The following is a 21,097-nucleotide window of genomic DNA, read 5'->3' as shown; positions in this document are numbered from 1 at the left end:
CTCTCTGCCTCTTTCTGGGCTGTCCAGCTCAGACAGTACAGGATGTGGGCTTTCTGCCTCCTGTGACTGGGCCTTGGTTTTCTAAATCCTAGCAGCAAAGGTGTATTTAACAAGTGAATGAGTTGTGCTGCAAATCACAGAAAGAAGGTTGTGGATTCTTTAGTTTTATTTACAATACTTAGGGAGTTGAAAGGACCCTGACAGGGTAGAAGGCCTTTCATTTGTTCTTTGGCATGGACCTTTCCCAGGTATCTATCCGCCTTTGAAGTTCACAGCATTTCTTATGGTTTCTAACTTCCTAATAAGTGTTTACCCAGTGCTTATTAATGAAGAGCAAGCCTGTAATAGTAGACAGCTAGAGGGAAAAAAGAATTATTTCCTATTTTGTATGACCCATTTCACACTAGGTCAGCGTCATTAACTTTGAATGATGGTATTTTGAGTTCTCATTGAATTTACTCTGTGTCAGTGGTGGCAGCCAAATATTCATGGTTTTGCTGTATGAAGAAGGTCCGTGAAACTGCGGAAAATATGTTGACCTTGCTATCATAAGTGAAAATTTGGGCTGAAATTCAGAAGCCATTCAGGATTTGGTCAGCAAGTTAAAACAGACAAACAGATTCCTCCCTTGGATTAAAACCACCAGATGCTTTACAGTAAACCACAAGAAGGAGGTATATCTTTTAATAGCAGAAGAAAACCTTATTTCTATAGCAACGTGCATGGGAGGACCTCGAAGGAAGAAATTATTAAACCTTCTATCTCCCTTATGCCTTGGGAAACTACTAGCAATTTTTGGGGAGAGAAATCCAAGACAACAGCCCAAATCTCAGGCAAAATGAGATAAGGACCCAGAAGTCACAATTCCCAGCCCTTGTTATAGTGCCAGTGAAGTACATGTTTGGTACAGTTTTGGTTTAAAGGTGAAATTTCACATTGGATGCCTTTCAAGACAGCTGACAGTTTGTTGTTATTTGCACTCAGGGGGAGATGATTGTGCAGGACACAAAAGCCAATCTCACCATGTGGAATCCTCTCAAAGACCTGATTATCAGGGTGTGTGTGCTGAACTCTGCAGGGTGTGGGCCCTGGAGTGACCTCTTCCTGCTTGAAGCCCAGGAGGTCATGGGTAAGTGTCCACTATCTTCTCCCTTCGCTTGGGGAAAAAAGTCAGAGATACTGGGAGAGCTGTTTTTTCTGAGTCTTTTTCTTATTTCTTTGCTTATTACTTACTGAGACACGTGGGCTTATACAACAGCACACTTCATCAAGGAGACTAGAAATTCAATAATCTTTAAAGAGCTGGTATAAACAAAAGAGCTTCTGGCCTCTACTGTGTCTTCTTAGACACAGTAGAGGTTTTACTGTGCTTAGTGCAGAGCAGAAGGGCAGACACATAGAAAATATGCAAATGAAGGTTTACACTGATTTACACAAGTAAATGTGACAGAAAACTCCTCTAATATAGGTTGTCTTCTTTGATTTAATTTTATGCCATTTCTGACTAGTTTTAGTGAAGCCTGATTTAAACTGGCCACGTGGGCATTCATAATGGTTTTACTGAATTTATATTAAACCAGTTTAGCTGTCTCCATGAAAAAGCTGAGCTACTGGTAGAAGAGGAAGATGATGGTACAGATGCTGTACCATGCAATCTGGACCACGTGGAAGGGTTTGTTGGGAGCAAAGAACATGCATATGTGGAGAGCACTCCTAGTGCTGAAGGGCAGCTGGGCTCACCTGGGGTGATTTCCTTGCTGCTTGTGTTTCACAGTTAGTGGGAATGGGAGGCAGGCTATGAAGCAGGGCAGGATTTTGTATGGGGAGATGGGTAGAAGGGAGAAGGGAAAATGCTCTTGCTTGTGAAGGAAACTGTAACATAACTAAGAGGAGGACTTCCAAATAAAAATAGGATTGGTGGTAAGCAGTCAGTGAGGTGTGACCGTACAAAAATGCCACAGTCTCCTGAGGTTTTGTTTCCAAGTGGCCGTGGCAGGACACTCATCTCTAGTTCTCCAATTAAATCACAACTAAATCTCTAATTTCTGATGCTGACCCACCTGCTGCTGCTATCTTCCCACTCCACCTGTCTCTGAGGAATTACATGGACATTGAGCTCTCCTGATCTCTCTACAGTGAGTGATGGCAGGGGGACTCTATAGAGGAGTTCCCAAGCAAGCAGGAAGTGGGGATATGGGCTGAGCAGCAAGCAGAGAACTGTATCCTTACGTGCAGTAGTGCATTTAATGCTGGTTTTAGCATGCACATTACCCAGGTGCTTTGGCAGCCCAGTTCCTGTGACAAAGTCAGCACTGAAGGTCGAATGTGAGCACACAGTCACTGTGGGATCAAAGTCCTCAAATTATTTAAAAGAGATTGAAGGGGTGTGAAGGTTCAGAGCTGAACATACTAAGCTGGTCATTGGCACCATCATTTTTTCCCCCTACTTTTTGATGGGATATTCTCTGTGGCACCCAAATACAAACAAAAGTATCTGAAAGAGCCAGGAATTCCCTTTGGAAAACGGCCATCACTGGCAAGAAGCCCCAGGGACTGTTTAGGGTTTGCATTTTACAGAGAGCTGGAATGGGATGATCCTGAAAGTACTATATGTTGTTGCTTGATTGTTTTTATTTACAAACCACTTCAAAAAAAGTAGCATCAGGCGTGGTGCTTGTTTTGGCCAAATGCTGTCTGGAAGCACATGTATTTCTTCACAAGCATAATAGGCTGGAAGTAAAAGTTCACTGTGGAAATACTGACAGGCCTTAAGCAGCAGAGCTGCAGAAAGACTGCAGTTTTGTTTCAGGCCTGGTAGAAAACATAAGTTGCTTCCTTTCCTAAAATAGCAAACTGGCACTGGTTGCTGTATGTGAGAAATGCCAGGGGTGGTTTCTGCCCAGCTCCCAGTGCGGCAGTAAGGATGACTAAGCTCGTATAAACTTTAAGTCGAATTTGTCATCACAGCAAAGCTAGTGGGAGCTCCACCCTAGTTATGCAGAGATCTGGTGTGCTATTAACAAAGATTGTTTTAATATTTTCAGAAACTTTCTCAGAAGAAGTCTCTTTTTTTCATTGCAGAGTGAGGAACAGAGTGGTTTAATAGCTGTTTCCTATCCGTAATCTTCACTATTGTAGGCAGGAGAAGACTCTTGCATTATGTTCTTTACACACTTTTGAGATATAAACTTTCTGTGAAATAAAAGGGTTCATCATCCAAGGGCTCCTAAATACTCTTCTAAACTCTTCTAGTAATACTGTCTTCTCTCTGCCTTGTGCAGTCTTGAAGCATATTCTGGTTGAAAAAGGGGTTGCAGGAGATGGGAGAGAGTGTTGAGAGATGAGAGGCAACTTGTGGGCTGCAAGCCTCCTCTCAAGATCAGTGACACGAGTGCCAAGCAAGGGTGTGTGGGGCAGAGCAGGAGAAGAGTGAATTTCAACATTCATTTATAATTCTGACACATTTGCTATAAACTGTTAAGATGGGCTTCTGATTCCCAGCAGTTTAGAAACAGGGAGAATAATTTAGTTTTGTTTTGTTTTCATCCATGCTCCTTTTGGAGGGGCTCCCCTGAAGTTAACCTAAATCTCTGCTCTCTCACCAGACAGAGATTTGAAAAATAAGCCAAGAGAGGTTTGTCGCACCACAGGGAGAAGGAAGCCTTATTGTTAACTATCAGAGAGGCCTTCTTTATCAGTGTTGTTAGCTGTTTCTACCCTGATTGTTAGGCAGAATCAGACCTAGTGATTGGCTTGGGAATTGTGGAGGGGGTTGCAGTTACCTCTGTTTTATTTGAGAAAGACAGCTTCTGTTTCTGATCTCTCCCTCCTCATAAACAGCCTTGAAGGCTGGGTTGAAAATTGCTGCAAGAGGGAGTATCATAAGCCCCAGAGCCTGTAAAGCCTTCTGGGTGGTAAAAGAAAATGTGAGTCACTGAAGAAGATAAGATGCTGGAAAATAAGTACTGAGGATCTGATAATTTGCTTCAAGTGGAGAAGTACTCGTCTGCTTCCTCCTTTGTCCACAATTCTGTGTCCTCAAGCTCTACCTGTTTATTAGACTAATACTACTTCTTTAAAAACCTGGATGATAAGGCTCCTCAATGTAGCTGTTAATCAAGCCTCAGAAGCCTCTTGTCTTCCAGGACTCTGCCAGCAAGGGTTGTCTGACTATTTTTCATACACATCTATGCAGAGATCCATCCAAATTCCAGCCCATGAACCTAACATCTCTTTTAAGAACAGATTTATTTATACTAATATGACTTATATCAGGTTTACTTACATCATCAAAGATGATTCTTCCCTCCCTTCAGGTAAAGGGCAGTCATCTGCTGAGGGTGAGCAAGTGAGCATGAAGATGAAGGAGGTGCTAAGGGATCTGGTGCCTTTTCTTGTTAGCTCTTAAACAGTTTGGAGATATGAGGGCTAGCCTAGATTTTAATAAACCCATTCAAATTCACATTTAATATTTAGTAATTGTATTTGGAGAAGACGTCTCTCAGGGAGTTGGATTAATTTATCATTTTTTGCCAGGCATACATAATATTCTTTTTATTCAGAACTGTATTGCTTATCTTCCTTGCCCAGCAGCTTGCTCAGCTTGGCAGTGTCTCCATTTCTTCTGTAGACCTTTTGTAGTCAAAAGTATACATATTCTGGGAGCAAATATTCTTTTCTTTGGGGAGAGACATTGAGAAGTTGCAACCAACCAGACAACATTGTAGAGTTACAGCTAATGCCAAGTCCCTCAGGGTGCTTCTCTTTGTGGGAAGGGTTAGAGGAAAAATGTAAATATTTTAAACCATATTGCCATGAGGCAATTGTCCTTCTCTGTTGTCTTTCAAAATGTTGCCTGGCTGACATTCAGGTAGTGCTGTGCAACCTGGTCAAGGTTCTGGTCTGTCTCAAACAGGACAGGGTGAAACCCACACACATAAAGATCATACTGAGGAACATTCTTGTCCTGAGGCTCCATTTTGAAGTACCCCAGCTCATGAGCTCATGTGAAATAATATAATCTGGTGCAGCACCTGTTACATTCTTAAGGCTCAAAACCAATAGTTTCTGACAACTAGATGCTTCTGCTCTACCTTTGCTGCGAGAAGGAGTTAGGTGATTTCCTGATGATTGGCTGAGTACCTGTTTATGCCAAATTCCAGTATACAGAGATCCACCAGGTCCAGCATCATGCCTTTCCCATTTAAAAACTAAAGGAGAAATTGGTCTATTTAACATTAGCAGTCTTCTGTTTCCTGACTTGTGTTTTCTCCATCACCTAGGTGGCCAGAGACAACCTCCTTATGGGACCTCCTGGGTTCCTGTGGCATTGGGCATTCTCACAGCTCTGGTCACAGCTGTTGCCCTGGCTCTTATTCTCCTTCGAAAAAGAAGAAAGGAAACTCGGTTTGGGTAAGGGAGTTTCTCCTTGTGCTGGTTAGAAAGATCTCTGCTTTCTCTTCTGTTGTGGTTTCTGACTCAATCATTTTTCAAGAAAGCATGGATGGAGTACTTTTGGCAATTTCTTTGGGTAACTGTATTGGTTGTTGTTTTGTTGGGATTTTTTGGGGGGGTTTGTTCTTACTGGGTTTTTTCCATAGTTTTGGGGTGCCTGCCTTTTCTTCAAAATGACAGCACCAAAAATACAGTAGAAAAAACGTTATGTTAATAGCAAGGCCTTATGAGACTTCATAAATATAAACTCCATCAAGGTAATTCTTAGCACTGCTGCTTAAGAGATTCAAAGAGAAAAGATCCATATATGAAATGTCTGTATTCTTATGGTCTAAGCCCTTATCCCATGCTGATTTTCAGTCTATCAGCTGATTGTAACTTCCTGACTGCCCAGAACCCTCTGGATCCCCAGTAAAGTTTCCTTTCCATCACCTCTGACACTTGGCTGTGGTGTGTTCCCTATTGCAGACAAGGTTCTCTCTCTTTCCAGTCTCCCAGACCTCCTTGTCACAGTAACATCTCTTTTCCTATGACTCCTGCAACCTGCCCCAGCTTGCAGCTTCTCCTGGGCACTTGGGAGGAGTGAGTCCCCTGTTTTGGAAGGCTGTAGGTGCATCAGCAAAGCAGCATAAACCCATTGTTCCTGCTCTCTATATACACCCTCTTTAACAAAACAGTCTGCAGAATTTATATGGCAAGGGGTGAGAAATCATCCACACTGTTCAACACACCCTTTTAGAAATGAATGGCCCATGTAATCATGCTCCTGTGTGTCTTTTCTGCCTTCTAGCCATGCCTTTGGCAGTGTGGTTGGCAGAGGGGATCCAGCAGTCCATTTCAGAGCTGCCAGGTCTTTCAACAGGGAGGGCCCAGAGCTCATTGAAGCAACACGTAAGTAAAATGACCTGAGTGATTTGGCCTGGGAAGCTGTGTTCATGCATTTACAGTGCTCTCTCTGTTTTCACTGAAACTGATGTTCCTTGATCAAAAACATGGGATTAATTTACAATGAGGCTTAGACACTGTGAATTGCAGAGGTGAAAGGCCAGAATGGCTGTTTCCGTACCAATTACATAGCCCTTGCTAATTACAGCTACAGTCATTATGTATATTAATGCAAGACATAAATTCACCACTCCCTTGCCCCAGTTTCACTCTACAAGGACTCCTTTGACTGGAGTATAATCCAGTGGTGAGATAAATATGGCTGAACAATATTAGCAGGACTTCTTAAACTCACTATGCTGAGCTGTGCTACAAGCATGAACCAATTAATCAGTCTTGGAAAGCCAGGAATTAGTAACTTATCAAAGAGGAGATTGAGTCCCAGGAATGGTCAGATGATCCATTAAGGTGATCCATTTCTGTCTCCTGGTTCAGGAAGTGCATGGCTCTCTGTGGCAGCACGGCGTAGCTGGGGTAGGATGGTGCTCCAGTCAGTCATTAAAATGGTGCAGCTCCATCAGCTTAAATTAAGCTGCATGAACCAGTGTCTGTCAGTGGCCCTTCGGATTGGATTTTGTCTTCTCAGCATTCTTTACATTATTTCTATATTCCTGTTATCCTTGGCATGTTTAAGGGTGGTATTATCACACCCTCTCCCTTTAAGTACTGTAAGTACATTTTCTGATGGTTGAAAGTTACTGGCTGTTGTCTCTGGTGAGGCTAGAGGACATGGAAGGGAATTCTGCCCTTTTCAGGTTTTCCTGCTTACAGGTTGGAGATGGAGATTAGAACAGGTGACTCTTGATGTTGTGACAGAATATTTAAATATTCCTTATTTGATGCTTCATTTGTTTTGTTGTTGTTTTTTTCTTTTTTTTTTTCCCAGTGGAGAGTGTAGGGATCAGTGATGAGTTGAAGACAAAACTAAAAGATGTCTTAATCCAGGAACAGCAGTTCACCTTGGGAAGAATGTTGGGCAAGGGTAAGAATCAAAACTGAACAAGGCTTTACATTGAAAATCCCACTTGTGTTATTTTAACTGTTAAGTAGGAAGAAGTAATTACAGGCAGCCTGTTTTCTCTCCAGCTTGTAGATGGAAATTTAAATGGAACTATCCCTTCCGCTGGGATAAAACATTTCAGGGGTTTAGCATAACTAAGAGGATATTGGCTAAGCCATTCCTATAATATGGCTCCACACAGTCATGAACTGCAGCCTATGATCAGCTTTCCAAAGCAGTGTTAATTCACTGGAGTGTGAATTTCTTGCAGATATTTAAACAAAGGAATATTCAATTAAATGTTACCTTTTCCTTTTTCTTTATAAGACAGTTTTATTTCAGGTTTTTTTGACCCTTTCCCACAGGGAGCATTCTTCCACTGCATCCCTCCTAGAACAAATGTGTTTCTTTCAGAGCAGGAAGATGACCTTCCTGCAGAAGTGGTCTCAGAGGGCTTAACAATGCTAAGTTATTAAACAGCTGTGTCATCTGTTTATGAGTGTTAGCTCCTGGCCAGTTTCTGAGATCCTACTTCAACTCTTTTGGGCTGCTCCCATGACAGGTAAACTGAAATTGGCTGCAGGGCATAGCTTTGGTGTGGGGATGCCAGCTGGCAGGACCTGGTCTGTGTTGTCCCACTGCCACAAGCCCAGGTTACATGTTATAAGATGACATAACAGCATTATCTTGGGCTCTGCGGACTCTACAGCTGAGCAACAGCTCCATAGTATGGGAGCAGCACAAAATACCTTTGTTCCTTCCCATTTTCCTGATTTGTCGTCAGATGCACTGCTCATGGTTTTTGTGAAGTAAGCACATGCCATAGAGTAGTGAAGAACACTGGTGAAAAGCCAGTGAGAAGATAATGCTTCTGGGGTAGGTGTCCTGAGTGCCGTATTTTGCTTCCTTCTTTTCAATATCAGAGTTCCTCATACTAATGCATTGTGGGTGGGATAAGCAGTTACAAAATTAGGGAGAGCAGATCTAGAGCCAGATCTAATGCAAAGAGGCTGTTAGGCTGTGATACGAGGCCTCTTTAGACTAAATATTTGAAAGATGTTTTGGCCTGTTGCATTTCCCCTTAACTCTCTTAGAGAACACACCAGGGCAAAGTGCTGCCTTCTGTGAATCAACATATCATTCACTCACAAGCAGATACTGTTTTCTCTGGTCAGCTATGATTCATAGAATTCTCTGAGTTTTGAGAGATAAGGCAGATTGTGTCTCAAATGGTTGAGCCCTGGCACTATCACTATCACTGGTGGCTGTCAATACTAAGAGCTTCCTCAGCCAAACCATCCACTTGCTGCTCCAGCAAAGAGCCTCCTCTCTGAACAGGACCTCACTCAGATTCCTCCCATATGATATGGCTTCCCCAGAAATGTCTGCCCAGCTTAAACTCTGTCTCTGCATCATCTGTCTGGTCAGGAATTGCTTTTTCCCCCTTCTCATTTTCCTTTGCCTTCTGGACTGCCAGCACAGTGAGCTCTGTCTATTGGTAGTGATATCTTTTCTAGACACACATGTGCTGAAAGCTGCTGTCTCGAACTGCAGAATGAAAAACTGAGTATTTCTTATGGGTACTCAGCTTCTTTGCTTCTTTGCCAGTGACCCCTGAAGTGAACCTGCTGTGAATCATACTTTCTTCACAAGAAGCTGTTCCCTCACTGTCTACTCTGATAATTTTACAGGAGAGTTTGGGTCAGTTCGAGAGGCACTACTCAAGCTAGATGATGGCTCTTTCCAGAAAGTGGCAGTGAAGATGCTGAAAGGTATGTGGGAGCAGGGCTACCTGAATTACTCAAGAAAAGAGAGCTTGGAGAGATTAAATGTTGTCTGTCCTATTCTCAGCAAATATCCCCTGGTGCTCTTTATTTCTCTCTGAGCTTCCCACTCAGCCACTCTACCCATGCTGTCTCCATCCCTTTCAGTCTTTTTGTAGTGCAAGCTCTTCAGGAAAGGACCTATACCCCCTAGTTGCTTCTACAGCATGTAGCATGTGGTGAATGCAGCCAAAACCACTACATCACATAGCACAGACAGTTCAGACAGGTCTGCTCTGCCCTAATATTTAGCAGTGAAAAACAGTGTTCCTGCAAGCACATAGCCTGGAATAAACAAAAGAGTGTCTGGGTTGAATGCAGTGATGAGCTAACTCATTTCAGTCAGCACATTTGACTGAGCGGTCCAGCTCCCTTCTGATTTGCCATTTGGTGAGTGTACATAACAAGGGCAACTAACAGGCAGAAGTCTGTAACAAGAAAATCAATTAAGAGATAGGTATAAATCAAAGAAATGTGCATATATCTGTGTTTATATATGTTAACCTACATTGTTTGATCCCTTTTGCCTGTAAGGCAAAAATTAACTGTGACTGACTGAAAGCAGTCAAACTCACTTATCTCTGGCGCTCAGTTTGCTGTCACAGAATAACAGCTTGTACTAAATACACTTAGTACCATTCTAGTGTAACTTGTATCATTTTATCCAGTTTCAACAATAATTCTAATCAGCTTGCAAGCTTTTGTGTAGTCAGAATGTCTCCCTTCAGGCATCTAACTAAGGAACAATCTGTCAGCCTCCAGAGGCACCTTCCTTCCTTCATTGACTGTAAAAAGGGAATCTCCTTTTGTCTTCTGAATTATATTGAAATTACTTGCCTAAAGTAGATAATATGAACACTCCCCTACAGGTCTGAGTCTGATCGTGCAGCAGGACTGGAGGACTCTTGCTAAATTCAGCAGCAGTGGTGGGAGTAGTCGACTGGGATACTTATTGATTATATTGATGTATTTCCATAAATCTGGAGTCATAGCAATGAGAAATAATTTATTCCAGAATTTTGCTGATATATATCACTGCGGAATTTGGTCCAAGCTGTCCAGTAGTGTGGTTATTTAAGAAAGCTTAGTTCTAGCACCTTATGAGACTCAGTCATGCTAGGAGACATAAAAGCATTTATCTTTCATGGCTTCCTTGTCAGAGAGGAATTGGGCACTCTTGTTCCAGTCACAGGCTCTGGGCCATCTCCTCAGACTCAGCATTTTCTTTCATTTGCATGACATCTCCTCTCCCTGACATTTGTAACTTAGGTTCTTTTACCTAATTAATTCTTACATCTTTAACCCCCACACGGTTTGCACAGCTTCCAAGGAAAGTTCTTACTCAGAAAAGAGCTGCTAACCAGTGGTTCTTTACTCTGCCAAGAACCAGTTTACCAGATGTCCCTGACATGTGCTTACTGCTCCCATCCCAGGAGCGTCAGGCTCTGCTTTGTTGTAAAATGGCTTATCTAGCTGTAGGTCTGAGAAGATGTGTTGTGCCACAAAAAACAAGCTTTTGACAATCATAATTTGTAAAGCCCCTTGGAGCCTTCTACAAAGAAAGAAAACTTACAGTCCCTTTTTGCAGCGGACATCTTCACCTCAACTGACATTGAGGAGTTCCTGCGGGAGGCTGCCTGCATGAAGGAGTTTGACCACCCTCACGTCACCAAACTGATCGGTAAGACAGTGCTGCTGGTCATGCCACAAAGCACCTCCTGTTCCTCAGCATCACCTCCTGTTCCTCAGCATCATCCCACACAGCCTCACTCTCCCCAGCAGTGCTGGTGCAGCCTCCTCTGTGCTGCCTGGAGTCCTGCACAGGTCAGCACTGCTCCTTCCTGGGCCCCAGGGCGTTGGAGTGTGTGTAATGCTCCCCACACCTGCCCTCACACATCAGGAACAGCCATCTCCTATTTAAGTTGGTTCTTTGGCTCCTGCAAATGCACCAGGGAGGCTTTGGCTGGCTGAGACGTGTCTGAACTGCTGTGAAGTGTGAACAGGTGGGCAGGTAGGCTATAAATAGGAGGAAGATTGTGCCTTTCCAAAATACTGAGTAAGAAGCAAGACATTTGTGGGTGGACACTTTGGAATGCAGGTATTTTCCAGAATGGGGAGATTGTTCTGCAAAACCTGGGGTTGGGGCTGTCTAGTCTGGAGTGATCCTAGAAGCATTTATAGTTGGTCCTGCAAGAAGAGCTGAGAGGCACGAGGCTCTTAGTACAGCCTCTGAAGCAAAAAGGGTTAGAGGCATCTTACCACCTGGCATAAAGTCATAGAAGCTTGGAGCATGAAATCTACCTACCAAAACTGCACATTTTCCTCCAGATCTGTAAGAGGAAGGTGCAGCAACCTGTAGGACTCCTCCTGGGAATAATCTGTTTGCTAACACCCCTTTTCTCTGTGTGTCCCCACCAGGAGTCAGTCTACGAAGCCGTCCCAAGGGCCGTCTCCCAATTCCCATGGTGATCCTGCCCTTCATGAAGCATGGAGACCTCCATGCTTTTCTGCTGATGTCAAGGATTGGAGAAAACCCATTTGTAAGTCTGTCTTATTGTAGAATTCCTTCTGGGAGGTTAGGGATTTTCAGAGAATGTATTTGGAGCAGTTCAGGATTGGTCTCCCAAAGACACTGGCAGGTGATTGGACTTTAATGCCAGAGGAAGTTCTGAGATGTGGTCTTAAAGTATTTCATTCCATGCCTGCTGGGGACCAGCTCCTCCATTCCATCCCATCCTCTCCCTGTATTCCCCATCCCTGCTCTGTAAAGTGGCAGCAAACCTTGCAGTTTTGTCATATGTACTTGAAAGCCTCTGGGAATAGAAGGTAAACTGTTATTTCTTACAGAACTTGCCTGTTCAGACACTGCTCAAGTTCATGATTGACATTGCCAGCGGGATGGAGTACTTGAGCTCAAAAAATTTCATACACAGGGACCTTGCAGCTCGGAACTGCATGTAAGTGATTCATGAGTTTTTAGAGAAAAGAAAGACCAGAGTGGGTGAGGGAGGGATGAACAACCCTTTGCATGACAGAAGTGTGAGGGGTCCTGTCTAAGAATGCTGATCCTTGCATTAAGTGACATTAGACACAGGGGAGTCATGGTCATTGCGGTGGGGTGTGTGGTGGTGCTGCTGGGAGCAGGGAGCAGCTCCTAAAGTCCCACTGATCTTTCAAACAGACCCTTTTTATAATGAACTTTTCTACCATTGGTTTGCAGATAGAGTTTCACAGAGTTGATTACAATATGTGTTTGTAATTAGCCACTGCAGTGGTTGTGTGTCAGCATAGGCTATTTGTTCCACAATATAAAGTAACCAGCAGGAGGGAGTGGGTTTGGCTGTTTTAGGAGAAAAGAACTTTCATTGTATTATGAAGTATGTATTTCTAGTATCTATTTTGAGGACTTTATTATCACAATATAAGAATTGTAGTTTCCTTGAAAGCTTGTGGAGAATGCCTCTAAAAATATTTGCATGGTGAACACACTGCATGATCCCACTTCACTGTTCTTGACACCAAACTACCTTGACTGTTTTGAAAGAAAAGTCCTTTTTTTATCCTTTCCATTCTGCTTCTTCCCTGAGAATGGAGTAAGCAACAGCTCATTGTAACAGCAGAACTCTGCCTCTGAACAAAACCACAACAACCAATAAAATCCACAATGAGACACAGATTTCCAAAAGCATTTCAGTGTCCAGATGTACAGACAAAGAGCTTGATAGTTATGATGAAAAATGACGGGTTAGCCTGCTTTGGCATTTATGAGAAACCCATAGTGATTTTCTGTTTTTGTAGACATCCTCCAGAGGAAGCTGAATGCCTATTTCAGCACATCTTCTGGGGGAAGCAGTGAGTTCTGTATGAGGCCCAGGAGCATGAAGTGTTGGCAGACACTCCTTTACCTGGAGTGTCTGCCAACACATATAGGTTTAAGACCACTAATCAGGCCTGGAGAGATGTTGCAGATCTAGCAGTTCAAGCAGTTTTTACAGGCAGTCTAGGCAATCAGCCTCTGATTTTTTTGATTTCCAGTATGTGGTACAGGCCTTGGTGATAGCAGTGAGCATTGCAGATGTCCTCTGATAATCTTGGAAACAGAAAGTGTCTGAGTTTGCTTTGTGTAAGAGTCTAGACCATCTGAGCCTAGCCACTTCCTTACTTCCTTAGTCATGACTAGTTCCTTGTTAGTCTGAAGGAACTAGTTTGAGACCACTAAGCTATTTCACATTAGTCACTAAGTAGATTAAATCATTCTCCTTTTGTGTAATATTTGGTGAGCTATATACCTTTTTTTTTTCTTTTTGCCTGAGGTAGCCAATATTTGCTTTCCTTTCCTCAACTGTGAAAACTTTCTCATAGGTTGGATGAGAACATGAACGTGAGTGTTGCAGACTTTGGACTTTCTAAGAAAATCTACAGTGGAGACTACTACCGCCAGGGCTGTGCCTCCAAGCTGCCAGTGAAGTGGCTGGCTCTGGAAAGTCTGGCAGATAATCTGTACACAACACACAGCGATGTGGTGAGGTTTGCTCCGGTGCATTGGGGACCACTTGTATTCCTGCTGGAGTGGAGGAATCCCACTGAGGGTGGGAAAAGGCCCTGGTGGTAGGAAGGGGAGTTTACTTTGTGTTTGAGGGATCATGTTAGAACTCAAGGCTAAAAAGATACGAGAGTAGTTAATGGCAGAAGACATCAACCCTTTTCTTTTTGTTGTCCTTTTGTCCTTTATTTTTCAGTGTTTATCCCCATCCTCTTCTTCATCTTTCCCCTTCTCCTCTTCCTTTTCCTCTCTTTATGCAGTTTCTTCTCTCTCATTCTTTTTCCTTTCTCTTCTGCCTGAGAGTTTGAGGGTGACATTTGAAATGTGTGTGACCCAAACACTTACATACAAGTGCCATGCAGCAAAGGTGCTCTGTGCTGCAGAAGGCGTTGGTGGAACTCCATAGTTCTGAATACATCAGTGCTTAGACACTCCCCATACCTTTGCCCCTGGGGAGCAAGGCTAAACCCGTTCATCTGAAATTGTTACTTATTTTCCTTTTGGGATTTTTTTTTCTGATACCATCTTCCCTCTTCCTTCCTGCCTTTTGATCTATTTTCATACTAGTTTTGTACTTCAGTCCTGTGGTCTTGCCTTTCCAGCTATCTCTGTCACAATGTCCTTGAAGAGATAACCAAGAGTGCCTTGTAATGGGGCTGCTGTGTTGCCCAGTCATTGCTGCATGCACTGTAGACAGTATTTAATGATTGGTGATCACTAGTTCAGCCAGTTTACAACAAACATTGGACAGGGGTTTGCTTATAAAAATAATAATTTTTTGCACCTCACAAACCTTGCAATTTAATTGAAAAGTACAGGTATGGCTGTGCAGTGTAGAGCAAAAATGAATGTGAGCCATAAGTGGTTTGTTCCTTGCCCTGCTTTTTAGCTAAATTCTGCCTCCATTTATGCCTGTACATTACTAGAAACCCAGAATCTGGTTAAATTAATTGAAATCTGATTTGTGAGCCCTAAACCAAAATCTTCTTCCAGCTGGGAACCAAAAAATTGATACCACATACCTTAAAGAGCGTAAGTAGGAAAGGTCTGCAGGTGGAAGACAGGAGTAGCTCCCAAATCTTCCCTTGCTCCACTGCAGGATGGGGCTGGACAGGGCCTTCAGCTGTCTCCTAAGATGATGTGCCAGCACCAGCAGCATCTGGAGGGTCATTTCTGTTTTCTAGCTAGAGTTTGGAAAGTCCTTGCATTGCTGCTGCTCAGATGACATTGCCCAGCACAGTCTGAGCGTACTGAAACCAAGCCCAGCGAGCAGGGAACGGTCTGTTCACTCCTTCTGTGTGCTGTTCTCTTTCAGTGGGCGTTTGGGGTGACCATGTGGGAGATTGTGACCCGAGGGCAAACCCCTTATGCTGGCATTGAGAATGCAGAAATCTACAACTACCTCATCAGTGGGAACAGGCTGAAGCAGCCCCCGGAGTGCCTGGAAGATGTGTGAGTACTCTTCACCCTGCTGACATGATTTTTGGAGAAATTTGGCTCACTGGAAGGAAACAGAGGCAGCTGGCTGGGATGCTGATCTGAATCTCTCCACTTTCCAGTACACAGAGCCATTCACTAGAAAGTCCCTGGGTTAGCTACTAGATATTCTTTGCTGGCAGAGCTCCCAGGAACCTCTGGAACTACACAAGCAGCTAACTTGGCTCAATGGTTTCAACAGGGTCAACATTAGCAGTTCTTGGCTTTGAGGAAACTAATTGTGTTTCCAGAATCAATGAACCCTGCCTTCTCAGGCCAGCATCTGAGCAAAGGGATGAGTTCCATGGCACACCCTGAAGGCTGAATAGAGAGGCAGTCTAGCAAGACTACAAGGAAACTGGATTGCAGAGGCAGTGGCCTGGATGTGTCTTTCAAAGCTTGGCCCAGTTTTCAAATTTTGATCTACTACTCTCAGAAATAGCAGGCTGAAAGAGAAGAGAGCAGATGGGACAAAAGGTTGTGTAGATCAGTGTCCCACCTTGAATTACATCTTGAAACAAACCCAGGACAATCTTGAGGATTCTGGTTGCAGATATTTTCAGACTTACAGGAAAGACTTAGATAGTCCATGCTGCAGCTGTGCTCCTGCCTTAATCCTGCTGCCAAGGGATCACTCTTGGCCAACAGGTCACAGGAAATGTTTGCTCGGGAACTGTTCTTCTATGGGTGGTGGTTGGAGGTCTCCTCACATGGGGCTGGGATCCCCCAGGGAGTGTCCCCGTAACTTATCCCAAGGTAAAACTTGCCTTGTTTGGATGAGATGAAATCATCTCACTGAGGGCTCAAGCAAGGCTCTGTTTTCTGTGTGTTGTGCCCAAAGCAAGATATTACTATAAGCACAGATTTTAGTGGTCTTAAGAGCTCTTTCCTCCCTCTTCCCTCCTGCTCTGATGGTGGATTATTTAATGTAGTTGCTTTCTCCTGTTCCTTTTTTCCTACACAGGGAATAATCTGTACTCATGTTACTAAAGCTGAACACTTTTATCTTCTCTGCAGTTCATTGTAACTTTTACTGAGTATAAATGAAAACAGTTATATCACTGCTTAAATCAATTACATGTCTGCATCTTGATTGCTCTGAGGAGCTTTGGTTCCAAGTTGTGGAGCTTATGGCTGTAAGATGTTAGAGATGCAGAAAGTAAAGAAGAGACTCAAAAACCTACCGGAGAAAAATCCATCAAAAACTTTTGAAAAGGTACAACCATTGATTTGTGAGGTGCTCAAGCTACAGGTTATTGAGACCTGAGAGAATATACCAGAAAGATCTCACTACATGCTCACCCTCAGCTTACATGCTTTCCCCATGCTTTGTTACTGGACTCTGTCAGGCACAGGGTATTGAGGCAAAGGGACATTTGGGCCCTTCAAATGGATTATTCCCCATTTTCCTTCAAATGGATTATTCAATGGACAGCAAAGGTAAAAGCAAGTATTTAATTTGGTTGCACAGAATTGGAAGTTTCTGTTTTATCTGCAGCATTTATAATTATTTCTACTGTTTGTGAGGGATGTAAATCAGGATTAAGACAACTGAACCATAGAAGCTTTCTGTAAAAGTAGTGTGAGATCAGAAGCAGTCTTGTAAATCTGATCACAAGGAATACAAAAAGTAAAATAAAACCCATCATGAAATGCTTTATTTCCTAGTAAAGGCCATATCAGATTTTTTTCCATTTACAAGTTCAACTGAGGTTCATTTGTATGCAGTGCTTTTCAGTGCCAGCACTGTGCTTTGTTCCTGTTCCCTGCAAAACTGGCAACAATAACACCATAGGAATGCAGCTGCCAGTCTTGTGGGTGATGCACAAAGAGGAGCAGGACAATGGCTCTGGCCGTGCTCCAGCGCAGCGCTCCGGCCGCGGGCCTGGCCGGCGGGAGGGCGGCCAGCGCAGACACTGAGCTGCGAACACAGGGCAGCAGGGCTCCTCTTCCCTTGGCAAGCACGGGCCAGCAGAGCCAGTGATTGTCTCCTCATGCTGCCCTGGGGCAGCCAGAGCTGAGCTAGCTGGCATTTGACCGCAGGAGGAAGGCTGCAGAATGGCACCTGGTAATAGCCCTGAACATGTCTTCTGCACCGGGGTGGCACCTTTGCAGTTGAAAGGCCATTTCAGCATCCCTCTTCCAGCACTGAAGCTGTTGCCCATTCTTTAACAGCCCTCTAAACAAACCCAGTGTGCCTTTATCCAGTCCTGTTGACAACCTGTCAGCAGCAACAGCAGCACACTTCTGTTACTCTGGGAGCTGAGTTAACATGGCATGAAAGAAAGGATGCTCTGGAAATAACATGCACCTCCCACAGTTTGATCTTTGTTTTCTTCCTGTGATTTATCTGCTCTTGAACTAGAATTTGGAGGGATGGCTTCAGCTGTGGCAGAGGTTGTGAGGGTGCTTTTTGTGAATAAATTCAGAAGCTATTACTAGGTGATGTCACACTCAAAATCCTATTCTAGCTCCCTAGAGACTGGAACTAGGGCTTTACCAGGAAATTCAGCATACTTTGACAGGGCTTTTGGGTTTTTGATACCATCTAAATAGCATTTTTGATCAAAGGGAGAATGCCGTTGAAAATGGGAAGAAACAAGAAATTAGATCCATAATGGTCATCCATGCTGTGTCACCTGTGCAAGGCCAAAGCTGACAGGTTTTGGAGGAAGTGTCTGTGTTTTTTAAGCTTCACTGCCTAGAGCCCCTGTTCAGAGGTGCAGGGCACGGCTGCTCCACTTCTCAGTGCTCTTGTCTCCCTCTGTTTTGCAGCTATGATCTCATGTGCAGATGTTGGCATCCCGAGCCCAAGCTACGGCCCAGCTTTGGAGTGCTCCGGTCCCAGCTGGAAATGATTCGCGGGAGGATGTCCGCACTCTCTTCCAGTCAAGATCCTCTCTATGTCAACATTGGGAAGGACAAAGAGGCGTCTGCAAGTGACCCTGCCCTGCACGCCTCCTTTGGAAATATGGATGCTGAAGAGACTGTTGCTGGGGCAGCTGCTGCTGTCACAAGTGACTATCGCTATATTATGAGCCCCTTGTGCCTTGGAGATGATGCTGAGGGTGAAAGGCATTCAGATGGACAAGAAGGGGAGAACAAAAGCCTTCTGTATGAGCTAGAGACAGAAGGAGAGAAGAGTTGCTAGCCTGTACATAGCAGTGACACTCTGCTTCCCTGGGTGTGGATGTGTGCAGCATGGTGCTGTGTCTCCTGGGGCTCTGATGCCGGATCTGGAATGGCTTTGAACAGCACTGGCCAGGGCTCTTGGGCAGCTTCTGTAGCTTTCACCACCCGTGTGTGCTGCAGTGGCAAATAGCTTGGAAGGACTGCAGCCCCAACAACCCCTCGGATTTGGGGAGGGAGGCAGTAGGGTTACAGGTTGACCACATCCTGCTGAAAGGAGTTCAGAGCTAAGGCGGCAGTCAGAGTCTGTGCTCTGCTTCTTCTCACTGAGTGCTGGAGCAGAGCTGAGTACACCTTCTGTTCAGTCAGTGCTTGCTCTTGTGTAGATGTTGTCTTCAATCCTGGCTGCGTGACTTTGGGACTGGTACCCCTGAAAACTCTAGTGGGTATTTATATTGTCATTCAGGACCAGAGGGCAAAATTCCCCTCGTGTTCACTCAGCAGTACTGCCTAGACTTGTTGCCTACCTCAGTGGTTCTCAAACTGATCAGCGGATCTGCTCCTACCCAGCACTGAATTTGAACATCTGGCTCATTTCATGCAGTGATAGTTGCCGCTTCCTCAGTCCAGGGCTCTTTTAAGAGTTTCAGATGTTTTGGTGAGCAAAGAAATTAGAAAAAATATGAAAATCCAGCATTCCTCTTCTCCCCATGTACCTTTTTTTATGTCTTTCTTTTTCTTCTGTTTGATGCCAGTTCAGGCCTGACTAGACTTGGAGCTGACATTAAAATGCAAAGGGAGGGAGAGCAGCTGGCTTGTGTGAGGGCAGAATCCAACTTCAAAGGAACGGAAAGGAAGCAGTGTAGAGAGGACTTCACAGCAGTATGGGGAAACAGTGTTAATTAATGCTAAGTGCTGCCCTCCAGGAGAGGAAGAAGACTGAGATACAGAATGACAGACTTGCTCAGTTTCAGCAGGAGCAGGATTCAGCATTTGCTTCAAAGTTGGATTCTTTCAATCATTCTCTTTATTAGTCCTATGTCTTCTTCAAAAAATGAAGAACTGTAGCTGCTACAGTGACATGTGAAATCAATTTCAGGAAGATGTGTGTTGAGGGGAGGGATCAACCGGAAGATTTCTTTCTGAAGAGAGAGGCCTCATGATGAAAAAGCTTGAGAACCACTGGCCTTCCTATTTAGGAGGCTTTCTGGCATGCTGTAAAAGTCACATAAAACATGGAGTAGTATCACTACAGCCTTCCAGACAGGGCAAAATTAATGGGTTTGCTCTTTGGGTTTTGTTTTGTTTTCCAATCAGCATGTCTGACTCACTGTAACTGCAAGTGCTTGTGTGGTTTTTAATAATTTAATATTTTACTGTAAATCAGCATTTGTTTTGTGCAGTGGTTCCCAGCAAGGAAGTGCAGTTACATCTTACTCTACTTATCCTAAATATTTGCTATATCTTAATTTCTTTTATTTTCACTGCGCTGAAAAACTTGGCAGTATTTCTTAGGATTCCACATTGCACTTCCTCAAACTAATACCACAAATGTCAGCATTTACCGAGTTGGCAAAGGTGGGACCAAAAAGTCAAATGAGATTGCAGACTTGGTATCAGAACCCTCCACCCTTCGATACCCAGTATTTGCTTATTCTAAGGTTGGGGTCTAAATATAAAATTCAGGTCAAGCTTCAGGCCTTATTAGAACTCTTCCTAGGGAAGGGGAATTTCAGCCTGGGACTTGAGCATGGGTCCTTTTTGTTAAGTTTCCTACTGAACAGAGATATCCCAGAGGTGTCTCCAGAAGTTCAGTATGGTTTCTCAGTCACAGAAACAAATTCTACCATCTTACACCCCAGGCAGTACAGGGTTTTCTCTTCACTTAGCTGGAATGCTGTAAATGAAGGTGAGAAGATAACACCTAACAAAGGGTAACAAAAAAAACCTGTGCAGTGCACTTTTGCAGTGAGGGCAGAAGGCTATGCTCCCTGCAGCTGCCTGGGAAGTGCAGATGTACATATAGACTCTAACTCTGGGAAGCATGTCTTTAGTTTTTATGCATTTTTTAATAATAAAACCTGTACTGTGTTTGAGTCCCAGACTCTTAACTGTGGCAGAATGTGTGATGATGCTCACTAACTGTGTGGGGCCATAGTCAGCCCCAGCTGACAGTCGTCTTTCTTCCTTCACCAAGCATGACTGAGTTACTTCTTGGGGGCAGAGAACATGTTTGGCCTGCCCAGGTGACAGTTACCCTGCATTGCTCCAGCCTGGAGATTGTGAAGGCCAAAATCTGATGGGCAGGGGCCAGTGGTTCCCCAAAGAGAGGCTCTGTGGGCACCGCTTTGCAGGAGCCTGGGGAAAAGCCCTTACTGGGACGTGGTGCTTCCCAGCCGGGATTGCAAGACCTGTGCCTCAGTTCCTCCCTGAAAATTGTCACGTGCACCCATCCCGCTACTGGCACTGCTCTCAGTGGAAAGGAGCTTTGGAGGAGGTGGGTTGAATTCAGCTCCTGACTCAAATGTTCTAAGAACAACATAAAAGAGCCCCTGGATTTCCAACTTGCAGAGAAGAAAAGGCGTACCTCACGCTTTTCTTCTTCACAAGCAAACAGCACGCTGCACGCCCTCTGCCTGCAGCTCACACAGAGGAAGAGTGATGGCAAACGGCACAAGAGCTCACCCCCCATCTGCAATGCAGGAAAAACGACTTCCAAAGCATGAA

The 21,097-nt window shown here is 44.1% G+C and overlaps 1 protein-coding gene across 3 annotated transcripts in view; it reads left to right on the top strand.

The window, feature by feature from the left end:
• The window catches only part of TYRO3 (TYRO3 protein tyrosine kinase), a 41,516-nt gene extending 21,050 nt beyond the window's left edge, over positions 1 to 20,466 (top strand). For all 3 annotated transcript variants that reach the window (XM_039705146.1, XM_039705147.1, XM_039705148.1), the window contains 11 exons: positions 985 to 1,129; positions 5,283 to 5,412; positions 6,245 to 6,345; positions 7,286 to 7,381; positions 9,091 to 9,171; positions 10,811 to 10,903; positions 11,641 to 11,762; positions 12,070 to 12,179; positions 13,585 to 13,744; positions 15,081 to 15,217; positions 18,017 to 20,466. In XM_039705146.1, the coding sequence (XP_039561080.1) occupies positions 985 to 1,129; positions 5,283 to 5,412; positions 6,245 to 6,345; positions 7,286 to 7,381; positions 9,091 to 9,171; positions 10,811 to 10,903; positions 11,641 to 11,762; positions 12,070 to 12,179; positions 13,585 to 13,744; positions 15,081 to 15,217; positions 18,017 to 18,392 (1,551 nt within the window). In that variant the 3' untranslated portion in view covers positions 18,393 to 20,466. The remainder of the gene's footprint in view (positions 1 to 984; positions 1,130 to 5,282; positions 5,413 to 6,244; positions 6,346 to 7,285; positions 7,382 to 9,090; positions 9,172 to 10,810; positions 10,904 to 11,640; positions 11,763 to 12,069; positions 12,180 to 13,584; positions 13,745 to 15,080; positions 15,218 to 18,016) is intronic.
• The last annotated feature ends 631 nt before the right edge of the window (positions 20,467 to 21,097 follow it).

Source organism: Passer montanus, unplaced genomic scaffold, assembly GCF_014805655.1.
Source record: "Passer montanus isolate IOZ18808 unplaced genomic scaffold, ASM1480565v1 scaffold18, whole genome shotgun sequence".
In the NCBI taxonomy this organism is placed as follows: domain Eukaryota; kingdom Metazoa; phylum Chordata; class Aves; order Passeriformes; family Passeridae; genus Passer; species Passer montanus.
This window is presented reverse-complemented; position numbering and strand designations above follow the sequence as displayed.